The sequence below is a fragment of the Mytilus californianus genome, unplaced genomic scaffold, assembly GCF_021869535.1.
Source record: "Mytilus californianus isolate M0D057914Y unplaced genomic scaffold, xbMytCali1.0.p SCAF_13, whole genome shotgun sequence".
NCBI classification, from domain to species: Eukaryota; Metazoa; Mollusca; class Bivalvia; order Mytilida; family Mytilidae; genus Mytilus; species Mytilus californianus.
The window spans coordinates 4,950,722-4,970,703 of NW_026262615.1; the positions used below are offsets into that span (position 1 = coordinate 4,950,722).

General features: G+C 33.0%; 1 protein-coding gene across 4 annotated transcripts in view; it reads left to right on the forward strand.

The window, feature by feature from the left end:
* Positions 1-19,982, forward strand: part of LOC127723037 (fibrinogen-like protein A) — a 94,249-nt gene that overhangs the window by 71,873 nt on the left and 2,394 nt on the right. Inside the window, exons 1-3 of one of the 4 annotated variants that reach the window (XM_052229461.1) lie at positions 6,398-7,342; positions 17,300-17,457; positions 17,973-18,069. The exons of 1 other annotated variant lie outside the window; for it this stretch is intronic. In XM_052229461.1, coding sequence (XP_052085421.1) covers positions 6,649-7,342; positions 17,300-17,457; positions 17,973-18,069 — 949 coding nt within the window. In that variant the 5' untranslated portion in view covers positions 6,398-6,648. Of the gene's footprint in view, positions 1-6,397; positions 7,343-17,299; positions 17,458-17,972; positions 18,070-19,982 lie in introns of those variants that run through there. 2 more of the 4 variants (XM_052229462.1, XM_052229464.1) reach the window with 2 other exon arrangements.

Here is a 19,982-nt window from a genome sequence, read left to right on the forward strand (position 1 = left end):
CTGGCGGACTGGCGGATTCATCGATCTGATGGTAGTAAATAAACATATGATACTATTGTTCCCTGTCGGACTGGCGGATTCATCAATCCGGTGGTAGTAAATAAACATATGACACTGATTTTCCCTGGCGGACTGGCGGATTCATCGATCTGGTGGTAGTAAATAAACATATGATGTTCCGTGGCGGTCTGGCGGATTTATCGATCTGGTGGTAGTAAATAAACATATGACACTGATGTTCCCTGGCGGTCTGGCGGATTCATCGATCCGGGGGTAGTAAAAAAATATATGTATGATACTGTTATTCCCTGACGAACTTACAGTATCAAGGATCAAATGATAGAAAATAAGTACGATTCACAGGAACATTTTATATTAAGTTTAACAGAAGAGTCTATTTCGAACGGAAAACGATGGACAGGAGAATTTTTGCTATGTTAGTAATATTTCTAACCATTCCATTTATGACTATCCAGACTTAAGTATGTGAACCAGGAGAGTGTGTATGAAAGAGAATGCTGGGCAAACAATCGAGGAATACAGCCAACTGCTGAAATGAATGAATATACCGGATGTCTGAAAGTTTTTGTCTGTTTGGAAGGTTTAGTCGTTGTACGGAATGTATGTCGTCACTTATATATTCCTGATGTAGCCTACAATTATGAAAGAAAATAACAACGATGAAAGAAACAAGAGTGCACACGCTGAAATGTCTCGCCTTCTTTACTAATCACTGATATTATGTTGATAGTCCTAAATATAAAGCTTTACTACAACTATCACATATCACAAGAAAATGAGGTCAAGGTCATATAAACCAAACAAGAAATACATGTACACCTTACAATCATTCAATACACTAAATATAGTTGACCTATTGTTTATGATATAGTTTCTAAGAATTAATCAGGAAAACTAAACATTAACCAATGAACCATGAAAATGAGGTCAAGGTCAGATGAACCATGCCAGGCAGACATGTACAGCTTGCAATTCTTCCATACAACAAATATGGTTGACCTTTTGCTTATAGTATTAGAAAAACAGACCAAAACACAAAAACCTAACACTGAGCAATGAACCTTGAAAATGAGGTCAAGGTCAAATAAAACCTGCAAGACTGACATGCACATCATAAAATATTTCCATACACCAATCATAGATGACCTATTGCATATAGTATTAGAAAAAAGACCAAAACTCAAAAACTTAACTTTGACCACTGAACCATGAAAATGAGGTCAAGGTCAGAAGACACCTGCCAGCTAGACATGTACACCTTACAATCATTCCATACACCAAATATAGTAGACCTATTGCATACAGTATAAGAAAAAACAGACCAAAACACAAAAACTTAACTATAACCACTGAACCATGAAAATGAGGTCAAGATCAGATGACACCTGCCAGTTGGACATGTACACCTTACAGTCCTTCCATACACCGATTATGCTAGACCTATTGCTTCTAGTATCTGAGATATGGACTTGACCACCAAAACTTAACCTTGTTCACTGATCCATGAAACGAGGTCGAGGTCAAGTGAAAACTGTTTGACGGGCATGAGGACCTTGCAAGGTACGCACATACCAAATATAGTTATCCTATTACTATAATAAAAGAGGAATTAACATTACAAAAAATGTAAACTTTTTTTCAAGTAGTCACTGAACCATGAAAATGAGGTCAAGAACAATGGACATGTGACAGATGGAAACTTCGTAACATAAGGCATCTATATACAAAGTATGAAGCATCCAGGTCTTCCACCTTCTAAAATATAAAGCTTTTAAGAAGTTAGCTAACGCCGCCGCCGCCGCCGCCGCCGGATCACTATCCCTATGTCGAGCTTTCTGCGACAAACGTCGCAGGCTCGACAAAAAACCATGACCTAAGAAAATACGACACAAACTTTAGCAGTGTGCTCTTTTGTTGTCTAGACCATGCAACTGTTGATTCAAAGTGATAATATAAATGTAATGAACAAAATATATCTGTGATAATAAAACAAATGTGCAAAATAAGTACATGCGACTGTTGTTCAATGTTCTGTCAGTGTTGCGATGTAGTGGAAGTACTATTGTACTGATATTTCTTTATAGACAGACAATGTTACTAATCTAGTGGCAGTAATAAACGTATGATACTGAGGTTAGAACAATGCATGTTGATGAAAATTGCCATTTGAAATATATTTCATATTTCACTAAAACTATTGCAACTAAATACTGATATAGAACTGATGATATTGCACTTTTCAGTAACATGAAGTAATGATAATTTGATAATTTCTATTAATTCTGCAACTTTTGATTCACGTCTTGTTACCAATCACCAGCACCGTATCAGGACCCACTAGCACAACGCCAGGACACACCGGCACAAAATCAAGGGGTGTATGAACTGAGAATTTCCACAATTGTATACATTGCTACGGTTTTTCATCACAAAAAAATTGTCGCACAAATTTTTGGTATGGACAGTGAAATCTAGGATCGCACTTTTTTTTCTTTCTTTTTTTAGTCCTAGATGTTTCAAAAATAAGAATTGTTGTGTTACGTATACTGAAACAGGCCAATTGTTTAATTGATTGCATTTGATCGCATACTAAACAAAATTAAAACCTTTCAATTATTTCTTTTCATGATTTATTTGAGAAAACGTTGAACTCATCTTTTTCATTGATGTTTTCCTTTTTTCAATGATCACCACCATTGGTTAGGACCAAATCAACAGCACTGAACATTCTATCGCAAGACAACTTACAAGAGATGTTTGATATTCGTTAATAAGACACCAAATCTTATTAGATCATTAAGTGTAATCTTTAAATATTGAATGTTAAGAGATACAAAATATAAATACGTCATGTGAAAATGATGTACCGTATCATATATGTACTAAAGCACGACATACAGAAACAAGACGAAAAATACAATATATAATTATACTTCTATTGTAAAGACATAAACTTTTTTTTCAAATAAGAGTCTTTAATGTGTAGAGAAACAACTAGAGGTATAAATCCTATTGTAATACATGTGTATTTAAAAAGATTTAACCCAAATAACGTCCACGCTATTTTGTAACTTGAAGAATCACTATGAGTTAGGAACGTTTGCGGAAATAAATTATAACTTTCTCTGGATGATCACAGTCTGCTTCGAGTCAGCAAGCATAGACGAATTATATTCGCTGAACTTTTCAATCTTTACAAGAACATTGCAAAAATGTTGACTTTTGTAGGTATCAGGAAGGAGTTCCACAAAACATTCACGACTAAAATAGATTGTAGGTATACTGAGTTGTGTAAGACTTACGATCTATCTAGTGTTTATGTTTTATGATACTCACTCCTGTAGGCATATGTTTATAAAGATCGGCTCTGTAAATACAAAATTTACTTAAAGAAGCGAAACTATATATATGCCCCCCTCTTTCCTCCCAAAAAATATAATAGTACAGATTTAAATAACAACAACAAAAAAACCCAACTCCTAACAAATTCAAAACGGAAAGACCCTTTTCAAATGGCAAAATCAAAAGCTCAATTACATCAAACGAATAGAAAACAACTGCCATATTGCTGACTTGGTAAATGCATTTCCTTATGTCGAAAATGATGGGTTAAACCTCGTGTTATAGCTAAATTAATCTCTCACTTAAAGCTCATATTGAAACCTTCAATAAGTTCAATGATAATTGGTGTAGAAGGTGTATTTGGTTTTTTTTTCTCTCTATATCAGCATCGTTCAAATATTCTTATTAATTTTCTTTGTCCCAATTAAAGCACTTAATTTCAGCTAATCGTATATGCCCGTATACACTAACAAATTTATTCTATGAATATCTTATGACCAGCTTAAGACACCATTTTAATCATCCTAGAGATTAAGATAATGATTTTAAGTTTTAAAGCCCTTAGTATATACACTATACAATTTTTGTCCACCAAAACGTGGAGGTATCTGAATGTGTCGCTTTTGTTTCTATCAGTGTTCTTTTTTTCCAACAGGACATTGGATTCAATAAGATTAATATAACATCTTAATTTCGATAATTTTATGCACAAATGTTCAATGTTATAAAATCACTAGTATTACAGGCATTATGACTTTTGAACAGTTGTATACTACTAATGCCTTTATATATGTCTGCATGTTAATGATTAATCGTATGTTCGTAAACATTTTTTTTCAAACTTAAATCCGAAAGCCAGTAATTATGTAGTCAATATCTTGAAATTATTTCATATTTAGCTTTACAAGTATTATTTTCATAGAATAATTTTATGTATAAGCGTTGTCGAAAAATTGATAACCACCAATGTATTCATTATATTGTCGAGAAGGTTAAAAAGTCGAACCTCCCAATATCACGTTAGAAAATATAATTATAAAAAGAATTGTTTTCAAATGTTTTTAAATTTGATTTCTTACTTGTTGAATAAGGGATATGCTGGTTGGTCCGATAAATCGACACCGCCAATATTTTCATTCAAAATACTGATATTACATTTATGACACCAATCATTAAATTGAATGCATAATTTATATGTTTTCGTCCGGAATATACATAGAATAGTTGCCACTGGACTTCTACTATTTACAAATACATCAGTTTAAAACTTCATGACATAAAACAGGACACAGACCAAGTTGTCGTGTGAACCATTACGGCTCCGATATTGTCGTTACATCGGATAAGTTCATTGACATGCTCATAATTTAAGCCTTTGGATCCTGGCTGACAAAAATATGCTTCTCTTACATTTAATAGAGAAAAAAAATCAATTGAAGTAAATAAATATTTAGGTTTACATATTTCTAGAAATGCAAAACAAAACTGGTTTGAACTTTTAATGCTAAAAAGTTCTGTGAAAGCTATTTCTCCTGTTATTCTGATTCCACATATCAATGCGTAATAAGAATGTACAAAAATACCAACATACCAAAAATATACGGATCTAAGAGTACTTAATGATACCAAAAGCAAGTTGAAAGCCAATTCAAACTCATCAACAAACCTTATTTTCTCAACATAAAACAGCACGCAATTAACAAAGGAAGTGCATAGACATCTTCTGTAGTCATTGAACAGCACGATCTTGTGATGTTTACATTTTATGATCTTGTTAAATTATCGTTTATCGTTATATTTCACCATCTGTCCAAATCGTAAAACTAGCACTACAAGAAACTTCTAATCTTAAAGGGCTTAGAGTACCAAATGAAAAAACATATATTATCTTATAACATATATAATCCTGAATTTCCCTTCGATTATTCATTTTCCTCAAGTCTATAGAATATTATCTTAATTTAAATTAGGTTGTTTAAGAATAAAGTCTTGTTTAGAGTTAATTTAAAGTTCTCCTCCTACTGCATTTTATGTTTTCAAAATTTGTTGTGTATGCCTTTTATAGCAATTCAAAAGGAAAATTTAAAGTAACTTTTATTTCATTTTTGTTTGATTCTTTCATTATTTACTAGTCCCTAGAGGCAGAATCCCCCAGTGCATTAACTGACAGCCTAATGTACTAGTTTAAGATCATCCCAGTCTTTGCTTTAATGAGAAATGACCAACGAAGGGATTGGAAAATGCTCTATTTAAAAACATGTGCGTGTAATAATTAGAAAACTTTCGTAAGTTGACAAAAGGACGAGGTTATAAACAACTATAAGTCATCATAAGGCCTTCAACAATGAGGAAACCCCATACCGTAGATTTAACTATAAAAGGCTTCGGCATGACAAAAAAGTAAAAAAGCAAATTTACCGAACTCCAAGAAAAATTCAAAATGGAAAGTTCCTTATCAAATGACAAAATCGAAAGCTCAAACACATCAAACGAATGGAAAACAACTCTAAACACGAAACAATCTACATGAGACAGCGTTTGGTCTGCTTTTTGATAAAAAAAAAAAAACCAAACAAACAAACAAAAACAAAAAGAAAAAACAAACCTGTGAGACAGTGACCAGGGTCTTATCTTGGGTCAGGTATGTAGGATACGACGTATTTAAATATGATGGTAAATGTTCATACATTCCCAAACACGAGACAGTCCACCAGTACAACATAAGAACAAACTATAGAAATCAGTTATAGGGCTTTACTCCTCAAATTGACACGAATCACAACCAAACAACGAATAAACAAAGAATGAAAATAAAGACAAAACCGAACTGAATGTACTTAATGATACTGAAAGCAATTTAAAAGCCAATTTCATCTCATAAATAAACCTTGTTTTCCCATACTTAAATAGCAATCAGTTCTCATTTAACGAATTTAGTGCAAAGAAATCATCAACGTTCAGAGAAAAGCACGGTCTTGTGATGTTTAAATTTTATGACCGTGTTAAAATTGCGTTTATCGTTATCAAATCACAAGGAACTTCATCACTGTCAAAGGTGCCAAAAATATGGGCTATATATTGTCTGATTACAGAACATCTTAATGTTCATATTTATATACCAAACATCAATGATATTGTGGAAGTATTTTATTACGAAGGCAGAACTTACAGATATCAATTTCTATATAAATTGCAAAGCTTTTCCATTTTGTCGGCAGAAAAGTTTTATATCAGGACTTACACGATATATCTAATATAATCCGGTAGGATAAAAACAACTCTACAATGATTGTGACAGAAAAATTAATTGCATTTGTTTTGACAATACAACTGTTGACCACTGTCCATGTTGATTGTAAACCCTGTACGAAGTCCGGTTCCGAATGCCAACAAGTGAGAATGTCATTGATATCAAATAACCTACAAGCCCCCCTTGTAGCAGAACTTGACATAACGTCAATGAACCAGCAGTTAAAAGCTTACATTGATGATGATATCAAATCCACCTTTTCTGATGATGTTCAGGACATGGTGAAAAATGAGCAAGAACAATTAAAGACATCCATGCTAGACGATTATTCGTCAAAACTGAACGGCACAAAGAAAGAATATGACAAAAAGATGTCGAATATAGTTCAAAACATTGAGGACAAACAAGAAAAGATACAGCTAGAAATATCTGAAGTTTACAAAAATTTAAGTGAAAGTGAATTTAACTATAATACGGAAATAACGGATTTGTTGAGTGGTTTTGAACACAGACAGGAAAGCTTGAAATTGGCAATGTTATCTGAATATTTAACCAAGCTTCAAAAATCTCAAGACTATAACAATAATAAAATAAACGATCTTGCAAGTGACCTTAAATCTCAATTTGCGAATTTATCACAAGAACTCGATGGAAAAATTACTGCTTATTTACAAATTCAAAGAAAGGAATTGGAAGAATGGAGGATAAATTTGACGGAGTCATTGAATGGTAAGGTTGTTTTAAATCTTTTTTTGTCCTCTCTATGGCTTTCTTTTAGTGACTTGTTCTTAAGAAAGTCATGGATTAATGCAGACACAGCTGATTATGACAGTATCCGTAATTGGGTGGCATAAAATATTTAACAAAACGAAAACTTGTCAGTGACTGTAAATTGCAAGTGCAGCCAATTGTTAAGATAAGGGAAAGAACAGTGTCTTTTTTGGTCTTTCAGCGTTTGTGTTTCGAGCGTCATGCACTTATGAGTCTTTGGTTAAAGAAATGCACGTCTGGCGGATTTGTGTTCTCTTAATCAATTTATGACTTTTGAACAGTAGTATATGACTGTTGCCTTCATTTATCAAGTTATGAGTCTGCTATCTTTGCTGAGTTCTACTTTAAAGTATTTTGTATAATTGATTATTTGATTGTAATATGCGTTATGTCCTATAACGATGGCTTGCATCTCGTCATTGTGTTATTGTGCTATTGTAAATTTTCATTTCTTGCCTTTCATGTTTGCTAATGTGCTTTGTCTATATGCCCTTTTGTGTTTCTTTGTTACATACTCGTTTGTTTTATAGTGATTATATTATAACACAATGTTGACTGCTGTACCCCTATTTTTTACATTTTTATCTATTATGTCTGTTTGTTTTGTTCACACATTGTTGTCCATGTAATGGTATTTTGTGCGACTGTCAAACAAGTGAGAGGTTATTAAGCTAGCTATAAAACCAGGTTTAATCCACCATTGTCTACATAAGAAAATGCCTGTGCCGAGTCGGGAATATGACAGTCGTTGTCCATACGTTTGATGTGTTTAAACTTTTGATTTTGCCATTTGTTTAAGGCCTTTCCGTTTTTTTATTTTCATAGGAGTTCGGTATTTTTGTTATTTTAATTTTTGCATTAGTGTATAAGTTGACTCCTAAACGACAAATACACAATCCTTTATTCTAGGTCGCTAACATCATTTGTTTTGAACTATACTAGTTACAAGAGTGAATACTAGTAAATAAATCTCAAACGTATATTAAGATATGGATATTCGGTTATTGATATTACAATAGATGAATCATCTTTTTTCAATAGCTAAACTCATAAAGTATCGTATATTTCGAACTATTGAATGCTCATGTTAATATTCTAATGTTATAAATTGTAATTCGGAGCGGACTTCATCAGTATGGTTTACTTGTGTCCAATTCATTTAAGAAAGCGGAGCAAGTAAACGGGTATTTGCGACCATCAAATCACCAATTGATGCCGTCGGAGCTTAAAATACAATATTGTTATCTCCATTCTATTGAAACTGACAGAAAAGCACGTCAAATAATACATTTAAAATTTGCCATACTTCGTCTGCACTTGCGCGTACGTTTTCATACCATCAATTGTTAATTGATTCCACGAAAATTTGTGACGTTATCCAATCAAAATGAACGTTACAAACGATGTTGCATTAGAATCTTTTATCATTGACTGAAAGGAGAAGGTATGATAAGCTACGTAGATCGGTCCCCTATTTTAGTGAAAAATTAAAGACAATTGTTTTTATGAAGTATATGTTTTTTAACTTCCAAAAATATCGAACTAACATAAACACCATTTAAATCCGAATATTTCAAACTTTTAGCAATCACAAATACACGATTTTCTTTGCCTAGTAACGCAAAATCAACAAAATGGTAGGTACTTAACTGTAATATCTATTGAATTAAATAGAAGCCCCAAGAAGATATTTTCAAATATTGTCAAAAATGTAATGTTTTGCCACCTTGCAAAAGGACTTTTTGAGCGAGCGTCCGCTCATATTAAATTTTTTTTTTTAAATCTGCTGCAATTTTGCCCCAAAACTAACCTTTTTACCGGTTGACAGAATGAACTCGGTTTTTTGCCAAATTTACGTACATTTTTCCAAGCTCATTTTCATACACGTAGATTAAGTTCAAAGACTTATTTGGACTTTTCCAGTTATGTAAATACATGGACAACAACTACGAATTTTATCTAATGACCAATCAATAGTTCAATTTGAACCGCCGAATTGTAAGACTTATTTTGTGACTCAGTTTTTATCGGAAAGATTGAACTGATACGATAGTTTACATTAGCAAACTACACAGCTGAAAAACAGAGGTATGTACTACATTATGTTTCAGATAAATATTAATTTATAGATGATTTTATTAAAAATCTGTTATAAAACAAGTATACGAAGTCTTATGAAGACATAATCTTTTAATCAGTTTAATTGAAGTCTGGAGCTGGCATGTCAGTAACTGCTAGTAGTCTGTTGTTATTTATGTTTTTTTGTCATTTTGTTTATTTTCTTTTGTTTCCTATTCTGACATCGGACTCGGACTTCTCTTAAACTGAGTTTTACTCTGCGTACTGTTGTACGTTTGTTTTTTCTACATTGGCTAGAGGTATAGGACGAGGGTTGAGATCTCAAAAAACATGTTTAACCCCGCAGCATTGTTGCGCCTGTCCCAAGTCAGGAGCCTCTGGCCTTTGTTAGTCTTGTATCATTTTAAATTTAGTTTCTTGTGTATTATTTGGAGTTTAGTATGACGTCCATTATCACTGAACTAGTATACATATTTGTTTAGGGGCCAGCTGAAGGACGCCTCCGGGTGCGGGAGTTTCTCGCTGCATTGAAGACCCATTGGTGGCTTTCGGCTGTTGTCTGCTCTATGGTCGGGTTGTTGTCTCTTTGACACATTCCCCATTTCCATTCTCAATTTTATTTTTATATTTGCCATAGAGCAACAAATCTCCGATAAACTTGAAAGTTTCAATGTGATGATAGGGAAGTGGCAGAAGATCATCAGCGCAATGGTTAAAAATATTACTGTTGAAAATACTATGCGGTACAATACACGTATGTTTTGTTTAACTTGATATTTGTAAAAACAACCCAACCCCGAATGATTTATTTAGTTTTATCAACTGATCTAGGAAAAAAACACGTCATATAATTAACAGAAGATATAAGTATATCTAAATTACCATGTTCAGACAATTAGCCGCCGTGGCGCAATGGTACAGATCGCTGCTCTGTGACAGATGTTTTTTTTTTTTTTTTTTTTTTTTTGATAATTAAAATTATGTAAATAATATTATTTGAATGCTATTTTTAATCTGTTTTTTAACGAAATAACAACCAATTACAAGGCATGAAAATGTTCACTATGAGGAATTGTAGATGATGATTATAACTGTTATTTTGAGTTCTTTTAATTTTATTGAAACTACTATAAAATTCATACCCGTTTCTTTACGGAAACTTGAATCCAGTTATGTTGAATATCTAGACATAATTATAAAAGATAATGTTTACGTTCCAAAGGAATCGTTGAAATTATCAACAAGCAAACAATTAAAGGATAGTTTTCCCTGTCACGTCCACTCTGTGGATTATTTAGAAATATTTCTGCTTAGTATCCATCTGATGAGTTAAGCCATTTTCGATTGATTTTTATAGTTTTTCTTATGTTGTACTGTTACACAACTGTCCCAGCTTAGCGGTGGGGTTGAGAGGTTGGTGCGCATTCAAACTGGCTTATCTCTCCACATTCTGTATTTGTCTGTCCCTAGTCAGGAGCCTGTATTTCAGTGGTTGTCGTTTCTTGCTGTATTTCATTTTTGTTTTTCGTTCATCATTTTGTACATAAATCAGGCCGTTAGTTTTCTTGTTTGAAATGTTTTACATTTGTCTCGGAGCCTTTTATAGCTGACGATGAGGTAAAGGTTTTACTCATTGTTGAAAACCCGTACAGTGACCTGTACTTGGTAATTTCTGTCTCATTCGGTCTCTTATGGAAAGTTGTCTCATTGGCAATTATACCACATCTTTTTATTTTTATAGGACTTAGTTTTCAATATGTCTTCGAATTAGCTTAACTTTTGTATGAAATAGAACGGCCTTGCACTGTTGCAGGCAGGCGGTTGGAAAACTTTTGCTTATTAAAGTACATAAAGATTATCTCCATGAGGTGTCAATCTTAGAGTATTATAGCCAAATATATGATTATCTTTTAAATCTAAGAATGGAAAAATTAGTCAACATTGTTGTTCTTGGGTCCTTGTCGGAGCTGGTTGCAACAACAAGAGTTTAAACCACAACGAAAATATCAGATGCATTTTGATAAACATACATTTTTATCTTTTTTAGGTACAAAATACGTTACTGAACGTCACAGCAATCCGCCTGGTTTGTTTTATTGGCGCATGGTTTGTCCTTAATACAAAAAGAAGGAGATGGTTTTGAATATATGTATAAAACTTAAATGTAAGTTGCAAAATTATTATTGATACTTGAAAGGGGCATTAACTACGAGATATGCAATAGAATAAAATACACACAAAATGTAGATACATATTATCGAGTCCATGCATCGTAAACTGTTTATTTTAGACTTTTTATAATTTAGATATACGTTTAAGTATGTTTTAAAACAGAAAAACTTATAACAAAATAATTAACGAAAAACCAATATAACAGACATGAATCAACGACAACCACTTGACCTTTGACCTTTTAACAACAGTATTCAATTTACACAAAATAAAAAATACAATGGAAAATCTAATAAAACACTTTAATTCTACATGACGTAATTTTTAAAATTGAAATTCCAACAAGAGGCCAACTCACGTAGTTATAGGTTGAATTTCTGTAAATATAGACATTGCAATTTCCTATAGGAACTTCTTTTACGTTTTACATGTATCGATAATAATTTGTTTACATTTTTTCCAGGTGACTGATGGCTTAAGACTACAAGTGTGTGGTTTGTGGGAGATGTCATCTAAAATCTAGACGTAATATTACCATTAAAGCACTGACACAGTTTGTAAGAAAAAGAATTGAGCGAAACATTCAAGAAAATGATGTGATATGTGAGAAGTGTAGATCAATATATAGGAAAACACCAAAAAAATGTAAACAATGAACAGAAAGTTTCAAACTGTCTTACCGAGTGTATTTCAGATGACCGTGACTCTGAGTGTGTTATAAATACAGAAGAAGCCGTATCTACGAAAATATTAAGTCCGAAACAAATTGAACTGAACATTTCTTCCACTCACACATCACATAGATTCTGCATTGTATTCAAGAAGGAAGGAAGCAGTAGAAATAAGTTATGCAAAGTTCCTTTACAGGCAAGAACCAAAGCCTTTATGAAAAAATACTGTTTTTATAGATGGGAATACACGCTGTTGCAAACATCATTTATCTGAACAACTTTTCGACAACACACCCCTTCAAGCATTAACTGCAAAATACACTACAACATATATGCATCGTTCTGATATAACTTCATTATTAGAAAATGTAAGAAAAACTTTGGCAAACTCTCATATCCTGAATTTTGACAACCAATTATCATTATCTGATGGTGACTATTACAATCTAACTGGATTATCAAAGCAGCAGTTCAATGAACTCTCCTCATATATTGTTTCAGCACGTCAAACCAATGTTAGGTCTGTACGCACATGTATAGCTGTCTTGTTAACAAAACTTAGAACAGGACTACCAAACCATATACTTGGAACAATATTTTCGTTAACCAAAAGCCAGGTACAAAGATGCATTCATAGTGCCAGAGTTTCCCTTATGCAGTATTTTGTACCACATTTCATTGGGTTTCAGCATATAAGCCACGAAAATTTTGTTCGGAATCACACCAATCCAATAGCAAAAACTCTGTTTGCCAATGATTCCGAAGATGCTGCAATTATTGTCATAAAAGGTACTTATATCTACCTTAAAAAAGGCTCTGATTATGAATTCCAGAGGTTGTCATACAGCCTTCGTAAAAACAGATCTCTTGTTAAAGCAATGGTTATTGTAGGAACAGATGGATATATCCTGTCAGTTCTGGGTCCATATTTTGCAAACGCAAAAAATAATGATGCATCAATAACAAAGCATATGATTTACGTCAATGCAGAAGGCATGGATGAGTGGCTAGAGACTAGCGATGTTTGTGTTGTAGACCGGGGATTCAGACACGTGGTAGACTTCTTAAGAGAGTAAGGGTATAATGTAAAAATGCCCGTTTACCTGGAGAAGGGATCCAAACAGCATCCAGTAGAAGAAGCTAACGCAAGTAGACTAGTCACCAAAGTCAGATGGGTCGTGGAAAGTGTAAATGCTCGCGTCAAACAATGGAGATTTTTTGACAAAGTAGTTTTAAACCATTTTATTCCAATCATTGGTGATTTATTACGCATTGTATGTGCTGTTTGCAACAAGTTTCGCCCACAACTTGCTAGTACATACCATGAGGATAAAAGTATTGCTGAAGCCATGCTTGATAAATGCAAAAAGGGAAATGCTATCGAAAAGATGGTGACAGAAGAAGGATTATTGACAAAACGTTCCGTTTACAAATTACTTGATGCTTCAAATGTTTTAGATGAAATAACGGATTTTCCCGTTCTCAGTATGGATAAACTACGAGAAATAACCATGGGGGTATATCAGTTGAAACAGGTCCCTTATTATGTCAGAGAACATGAGGATGAAGATGGAAAATTTGAACTGTATGTGTGCAAAATTAAAGAAAACCTGCTCAAAATTAAAATACAATCAAGACACAGTAACAAACTTTCCCATACTGTCTTTATAAGTTACAGTGACGAAGAAGATATAGAAGGATGGTATCGTACATGCAAAACGGGAGCACGAGTAGTTGGTTGTTGTGCACATGTTGCAAGGGTGCTTTGGTATCTAGGGTATCAAAGACTTGAACAGCAGTCTGTTTCAAAAGAGAGAAAAAGATACCAGAGGGACAGTCAAACTCATAGATCGAAAATAAACTGACAACGCCATGGCCAAAAATAAAAAGACAAACAGACAAATAATAGTACAGATGACACAACATAGAAAACTAAAGACTACGCAACACGAACCCCACCAAAAACTGGGGGTGATCTCAGGTGCTCCGGAAGGGTAAGCAGATCCTGCTCCACATGTTGCACCCGTCGTGTTGCTTATGTTATTACAAATCCGGTAAGTAGTCTAATTCGGTACATCACATTCGTGAAAAGGGAAGGGTATTGTAGTTACGACATAAGGAACATATCCGTTAACATCTGTGAAACGGTTATTCCATAACGGTCAACCAGTTCGTGATGGCGTCCGTAAAATTTACGAAGGAATGACATCAACTTCACCATTTGGAACTCTTGGTTTAATAGCTTCCTTGTGAGCAGCAATCCTCTATCAAGGAAATCATCATAGGAAATACAAGCCCGGGAATATCGTATCAATTGGGAGATATATACTCCGTATGCAGGCGCTGCTGGAATGTTGCTACATAGAAATGGAAAGTTCACAATTGGGAAGCTGAAATCATCTCTTTTGTCGTAAAGTTTTGTTTTCAACCGTCCCTTATTGTCAATTTCTAGATGTAAGTCAAGATATGAGGCAGACTTAACTGTATCTGTAGTATCCTTTATCTCTAGTTCGATGGGATAGATTCGTTCAACATAGTCACCAAATTTTGTATTATTTAGTGAGAGAACATCATCTATATAGCGGAACGTACAGTTAAAGGATATTGCCAACTTCTTATCTTTCGTCCTAAGAAGTTCCTGTATGAAGTCAAGGAGAGACTTTAAAACATCCTTTTTAGATGCATTTTACATACCTAGTTCTGATGAAAGTGACTGTTATTCTTTGCCAGAGGAGTAAAATAACTTGTACAAACTGTGTGTATTTGACAGCTACTCTTCACTTATATTTCAGAGCATCACTTTAGGTCAAATTCTGTTTGATAAGAAAATGGTGAAATAAGTAATTAACTTACATATTTTTTTAGCATTTACAAACAGTTTATGTCTTGTTTTCATTATATACCGAATCCTGCTGATTTGGTCATTATATTGTGGTTAAAAAAAATTCTAAAATGAAACGGTCATAACTTATTCAATTCTATTGTCAATACAAATGTTATAAAATAAGATTTTCATATAATTTTCGGTACTTTAAATTGGTACATCTACATAGAGCCAGGATTGATTATTAATTGAATTCACAGACACATAAGGAGTAAACAGGCTTTTAAACGAATTGCTATTCATATACATTTAATTTACAAGAGATTGTTGTATTTTGTATAAGAACAGACTGTGCTTTTTAAATGTAGTAACATAAAAAAAAGTCTAACGCTACTATGTAATAGTCAAGCATTAAATCTATTCTTTGTTTCCATGGCACCCACTGAACTTATAAGTCTAAACATTAAGTGTTTTGGACCAATTAGAAAATTATTTCTGTTGATTTTGAAAAGTTGTGTTTAGAATATAAGATGGTACAAATTAAGATAAAAATACTCTAGAAAAATATCTTAATGTGCTTGTTCAAGCACTTCCCCTTTCTGACTTGCTGTTGTTGCTAAGGCAATACTAGTAACTATAATCATGATGTTGGTAATAAGAACTACAAAAAGCCAACGCAAACCTTTACTAAAGATTTTCATATTGCTTAATAACATCCTCAGTGGTTGCTAGGGACCATGGTCATTACTAGATTGAAGCTATTAATGTAATGTAATTCATACTAAATATTCATCTTGACATATTTTAGCATTTGACACCACTTACTGCATTTTAAATATTTCATAGCTATTTCAAAGAGAAACTCCACAAATAAATTGATATTTTATGGTATTTACTAAAATCCGTTGCTAGGCAATCAACTGTTCATGTAAGAAAAAAAAATGCTCTATGAAAAAATCTTCTGATGAACGATTATGCAGTTATTTAAAGAGTGTGACTAAAAAGGTCTGTAACATACTAGTATCTTCTAAATTTTTAACCGTTGCTATGTGCTATTTATGTTGCTACGTTGTTGACAAAAGCATTTATAGAGCTACAATTAAACTGACTTTTTCATTTCTTACCAATTGTTATTTCTGTACATACATTCTGTTTTTGCATTTGTTCTTATTACCGATAGTACAATAAAATGACTACTTCATTTACAGTAAGCTTTAATTTAATATTTTTTGCTGTTGCTAAGCAACATTTGTGCTGCTACGCTCAATATAAACCTTGTCAAAACAGATAAGGATTACTCACATATTGTATTATAATGTAACACCATTATATGAAAGCAAACATTGCTAGATTCATACTTCGGAGGACAAAAATCACCAATGTATTTACCGTTGCTAGTGAATATTTCTGTTGCTAGGTTGTTGGTAAGCATCTTGTGAGCTCAAATTGAAGTGACTTTTCATTTGTAACTTCAAGTTATTCTCAAACCTGCCATCTTATTTGGAAATTTGGTTATTTGTACAGATACAGCAATTCGTATATGCTTATTCTATTATCTAATAAAAACGGTTGCTAGGCAACGTTCTTTTTACCAGAACATAAAAAAAAACTATATTTTTTCATGTTTCTATACAAAGGCTAACAATGGTATAAATTAAGGCTTCTTTTCAGAAGGGGCCAAAAACACCCCTTATCATACCTTCTCCTTTCAATGAAATATCAAAATACCATCATGCTAAACAAGATGAAAAAATGTAGCTATTAAAAGCGTCCGTCTAAATGGAGAGAATAATTTTAATGGCTTGAATAAGGCTTAATCTATATTCTCGTCCTAAACATGCATTACAATTTTTGTCTCATGACTATACGCAAATTAATATAAATCATTCAATCATATATTTGTGCATCGAAAAATGATACGCATCATAAACGTATGTATTAAATTTGCATGAAAGGAAACATACTTTGGATGTTTGAACAGATGTATTATGAATGTGTACATATTGACACCAAGACGATATATTACAGTTAACGAAAAGATGACAGTAATACGTAAGACTAAATTAAAGGTTTTTTATCTATATTTTCTTTTAATTATGTGAAAAGAACAGACTTTATATTTTGTGTTTAAATTGCCCATCATGATTCCATCGTGTGGTTTGGTTTAAGATACAGAATCACATAAAGATAGAAAAAACAGAGACTGCACAGATATAGAAAAGAACAGCTACAAGACGCTGGGAAGTGGTGTGTACAAAATATATCCCGACGACAGAAATCTTGTTAAGGCGTATTGTGATATGTCTACAAACGGCGGAGGTTGGACAGTAGGTCATGCTTTTATTTCTTGTTTTGTACTTAACATGTTTTATAAATTTTAAAAGTAATTTACAAGAATCTGAGAAATATATATTCTCTCAATTTGTGCCAGGAAACTCAGCATGTTGGAAAACAAGTTTTAGTTTATAATCACAAATGTTAAATTTCTCAACATATTAAATTCCATATCAAGACACAAATGATATTGAACATTCTGGGAGAATTCGTTCGTCGAAGTTTTTACCAATTCAACCGCAGTAGAACCCTTCCTTTTACAACGAACACGGCGTCCTTCATTATAAACACTGCTTCCTATGAGTGTTTTCCAAATCCTTCTAGAAAACAGTAAAAATGTAGTATACACTAAAAGTCTTATATAATTCTTATTGGGGTTATTTCAAAGAACTCTATCAATAGTGATTACCTTACCTATGTTGCAAGTTTTAATACAATAAGTGAAAATAATTGCTTTATGCTTATCATCATAGGATATTTCATATTTCGTAATAAATTTACTATTCAGGTTATTCAGAAAAGATTTGATGGATCAGTAGACTTTAACCGGAAGTGGTTGGAATGTGAAAACGGATTCGGTAACATTGATGGAGAATTCTGGTTTGGTATGTACATTAGAATTACCTTAAATTTGCCTCGTTACAGTAGTTTTTTTTTCATATTATGTTATTGTAAAAAAAGCACATAATGATTTTCAAATAAAATTGATTGTAGTATTGCTTGTATTCAAAATAGTAGATAGTAGTTTTTCACCAAAAATTGTTATATTGTTCCTTATTCGATGGAACATCACTTATGGAAGACTCTCAGATCAAATACCTCATTATCAGTGACAAGCTAAAGATACCAGCTTCTCAAACTCTCAGATCAAATACCTCATTATCAGTGATAAGCTAAAGATACCAGCTTCTCAAACTCTCAGATCAAATACCTCATTATTAGTGACAAGCTAAAGATACCAGCTTCTCAAACTCTCAGATCAAATACCTCATTATCAGTGACAAGCTAAAGATACAAGCTTCTCAAACTCTCAGATCAAATACCTCATTATTAGTGACAAGCTAAAGATACCAGCTTCTCAAACTCTCAGATCAAATACCTCATTATTAGTGACAAGCTAAAGATACCAGCTTCTCAAACTCTCAGATCAAATACCTCATTATCAGTGACAAGCTAAAGATACAAGCTTCTCAAACTCTCAGATCAAATACCTCATTATTAGTGACAAGCTAAAGATACCAGCTTCTCAAACTCTCAGATCAAATACCTCATTATCAGTGAAAAGCTAAAGATACCAGCTTCTCAAACTCTCAGATCAAATACCCCATTATCAATGACAAGCTAAAGATACCAGCTTCTCAAACTCTCAGATCAAATACCTCATTATCAGTGACAAGCTAAAGATACCAGCTTCTCAAACTCTCAGATCAAATACCTCATTATTAGTGATAAGCTAAAGATACCAGCTTCTCAAACTCTCAGATCAAATACCCCATTATCAGTGATAAGCTAAAGATACCAGCTTCTCAAACTCTCAGATCAAATACCTCATTATTAGTGACAATCTAAAGATACCAGCTTCTCAAACTCTCAGATCAAATACCCCATTATCAGTGACAATCTAAAGATACCAGCTTCTCAAACTCTCAGATCAAATACCCCATTATCAGTGACAATCTAAAGATACCAGCTTCTCAAACTCTCAGATCAAATACCTCATTATTAGTGATAAGCTAAAGATACCAGCTTCTCAAACTCTCAGATCAAATACCTCATTATTAGTGACAAGCTAAAGATACCAGCTTCTCAAACTCTCAGATCAAATACCTCATTATTAGTGATAAGCTAAAGATACCAGCTTCTCAAACTCTCAGATCAAATACCCCATTATCAGTGACAAGCTAAAGATACCAGCTTCTCAATTTTATTTTTTATTTACTTATGGTTGTGTTCTCTTTTTATCTATTGAACGCATGAAAAGATCACACTGAAAAGATCACACTGAAATGATCACACTGAAATGATCACACTGAAAAGATCACACTGAAAAGATCACACTGTAAAGAGTGCGACATAAATGATTGACACGCAAAATATGTTGATCATTTGGTTGTCTTATCCATAGGTATTACGAAATTGTTAACTTTTTCAATTATTTACAAAACACTCACATGTTTCACCTGAAAGTATGTTTTAAAAGCGTGCATAAAAAACGTTTGATATTAACAAAAGTCTGGGTTTCATGAAACACTATTCTTAATACAGTAAGCGGAATTTGATGTGAAGTTAAGCTTGCAAATTCAAAAAATAATTCACAAGGACAAATATCCTTATATTTTGTTTTTCATTTTAATTATTTCCATATATCCTGCACTTGGTACAAACATTTTTAAAAGCAATACCATTGAGTTCAAGTTTTTATTTCAGATGTAAGTTAGTGAAATATTTTTTTTAAATGATATATAAAAACAAACGCACATTCAAAGCATACGATAACGAAACTCGTACAAGATCACCT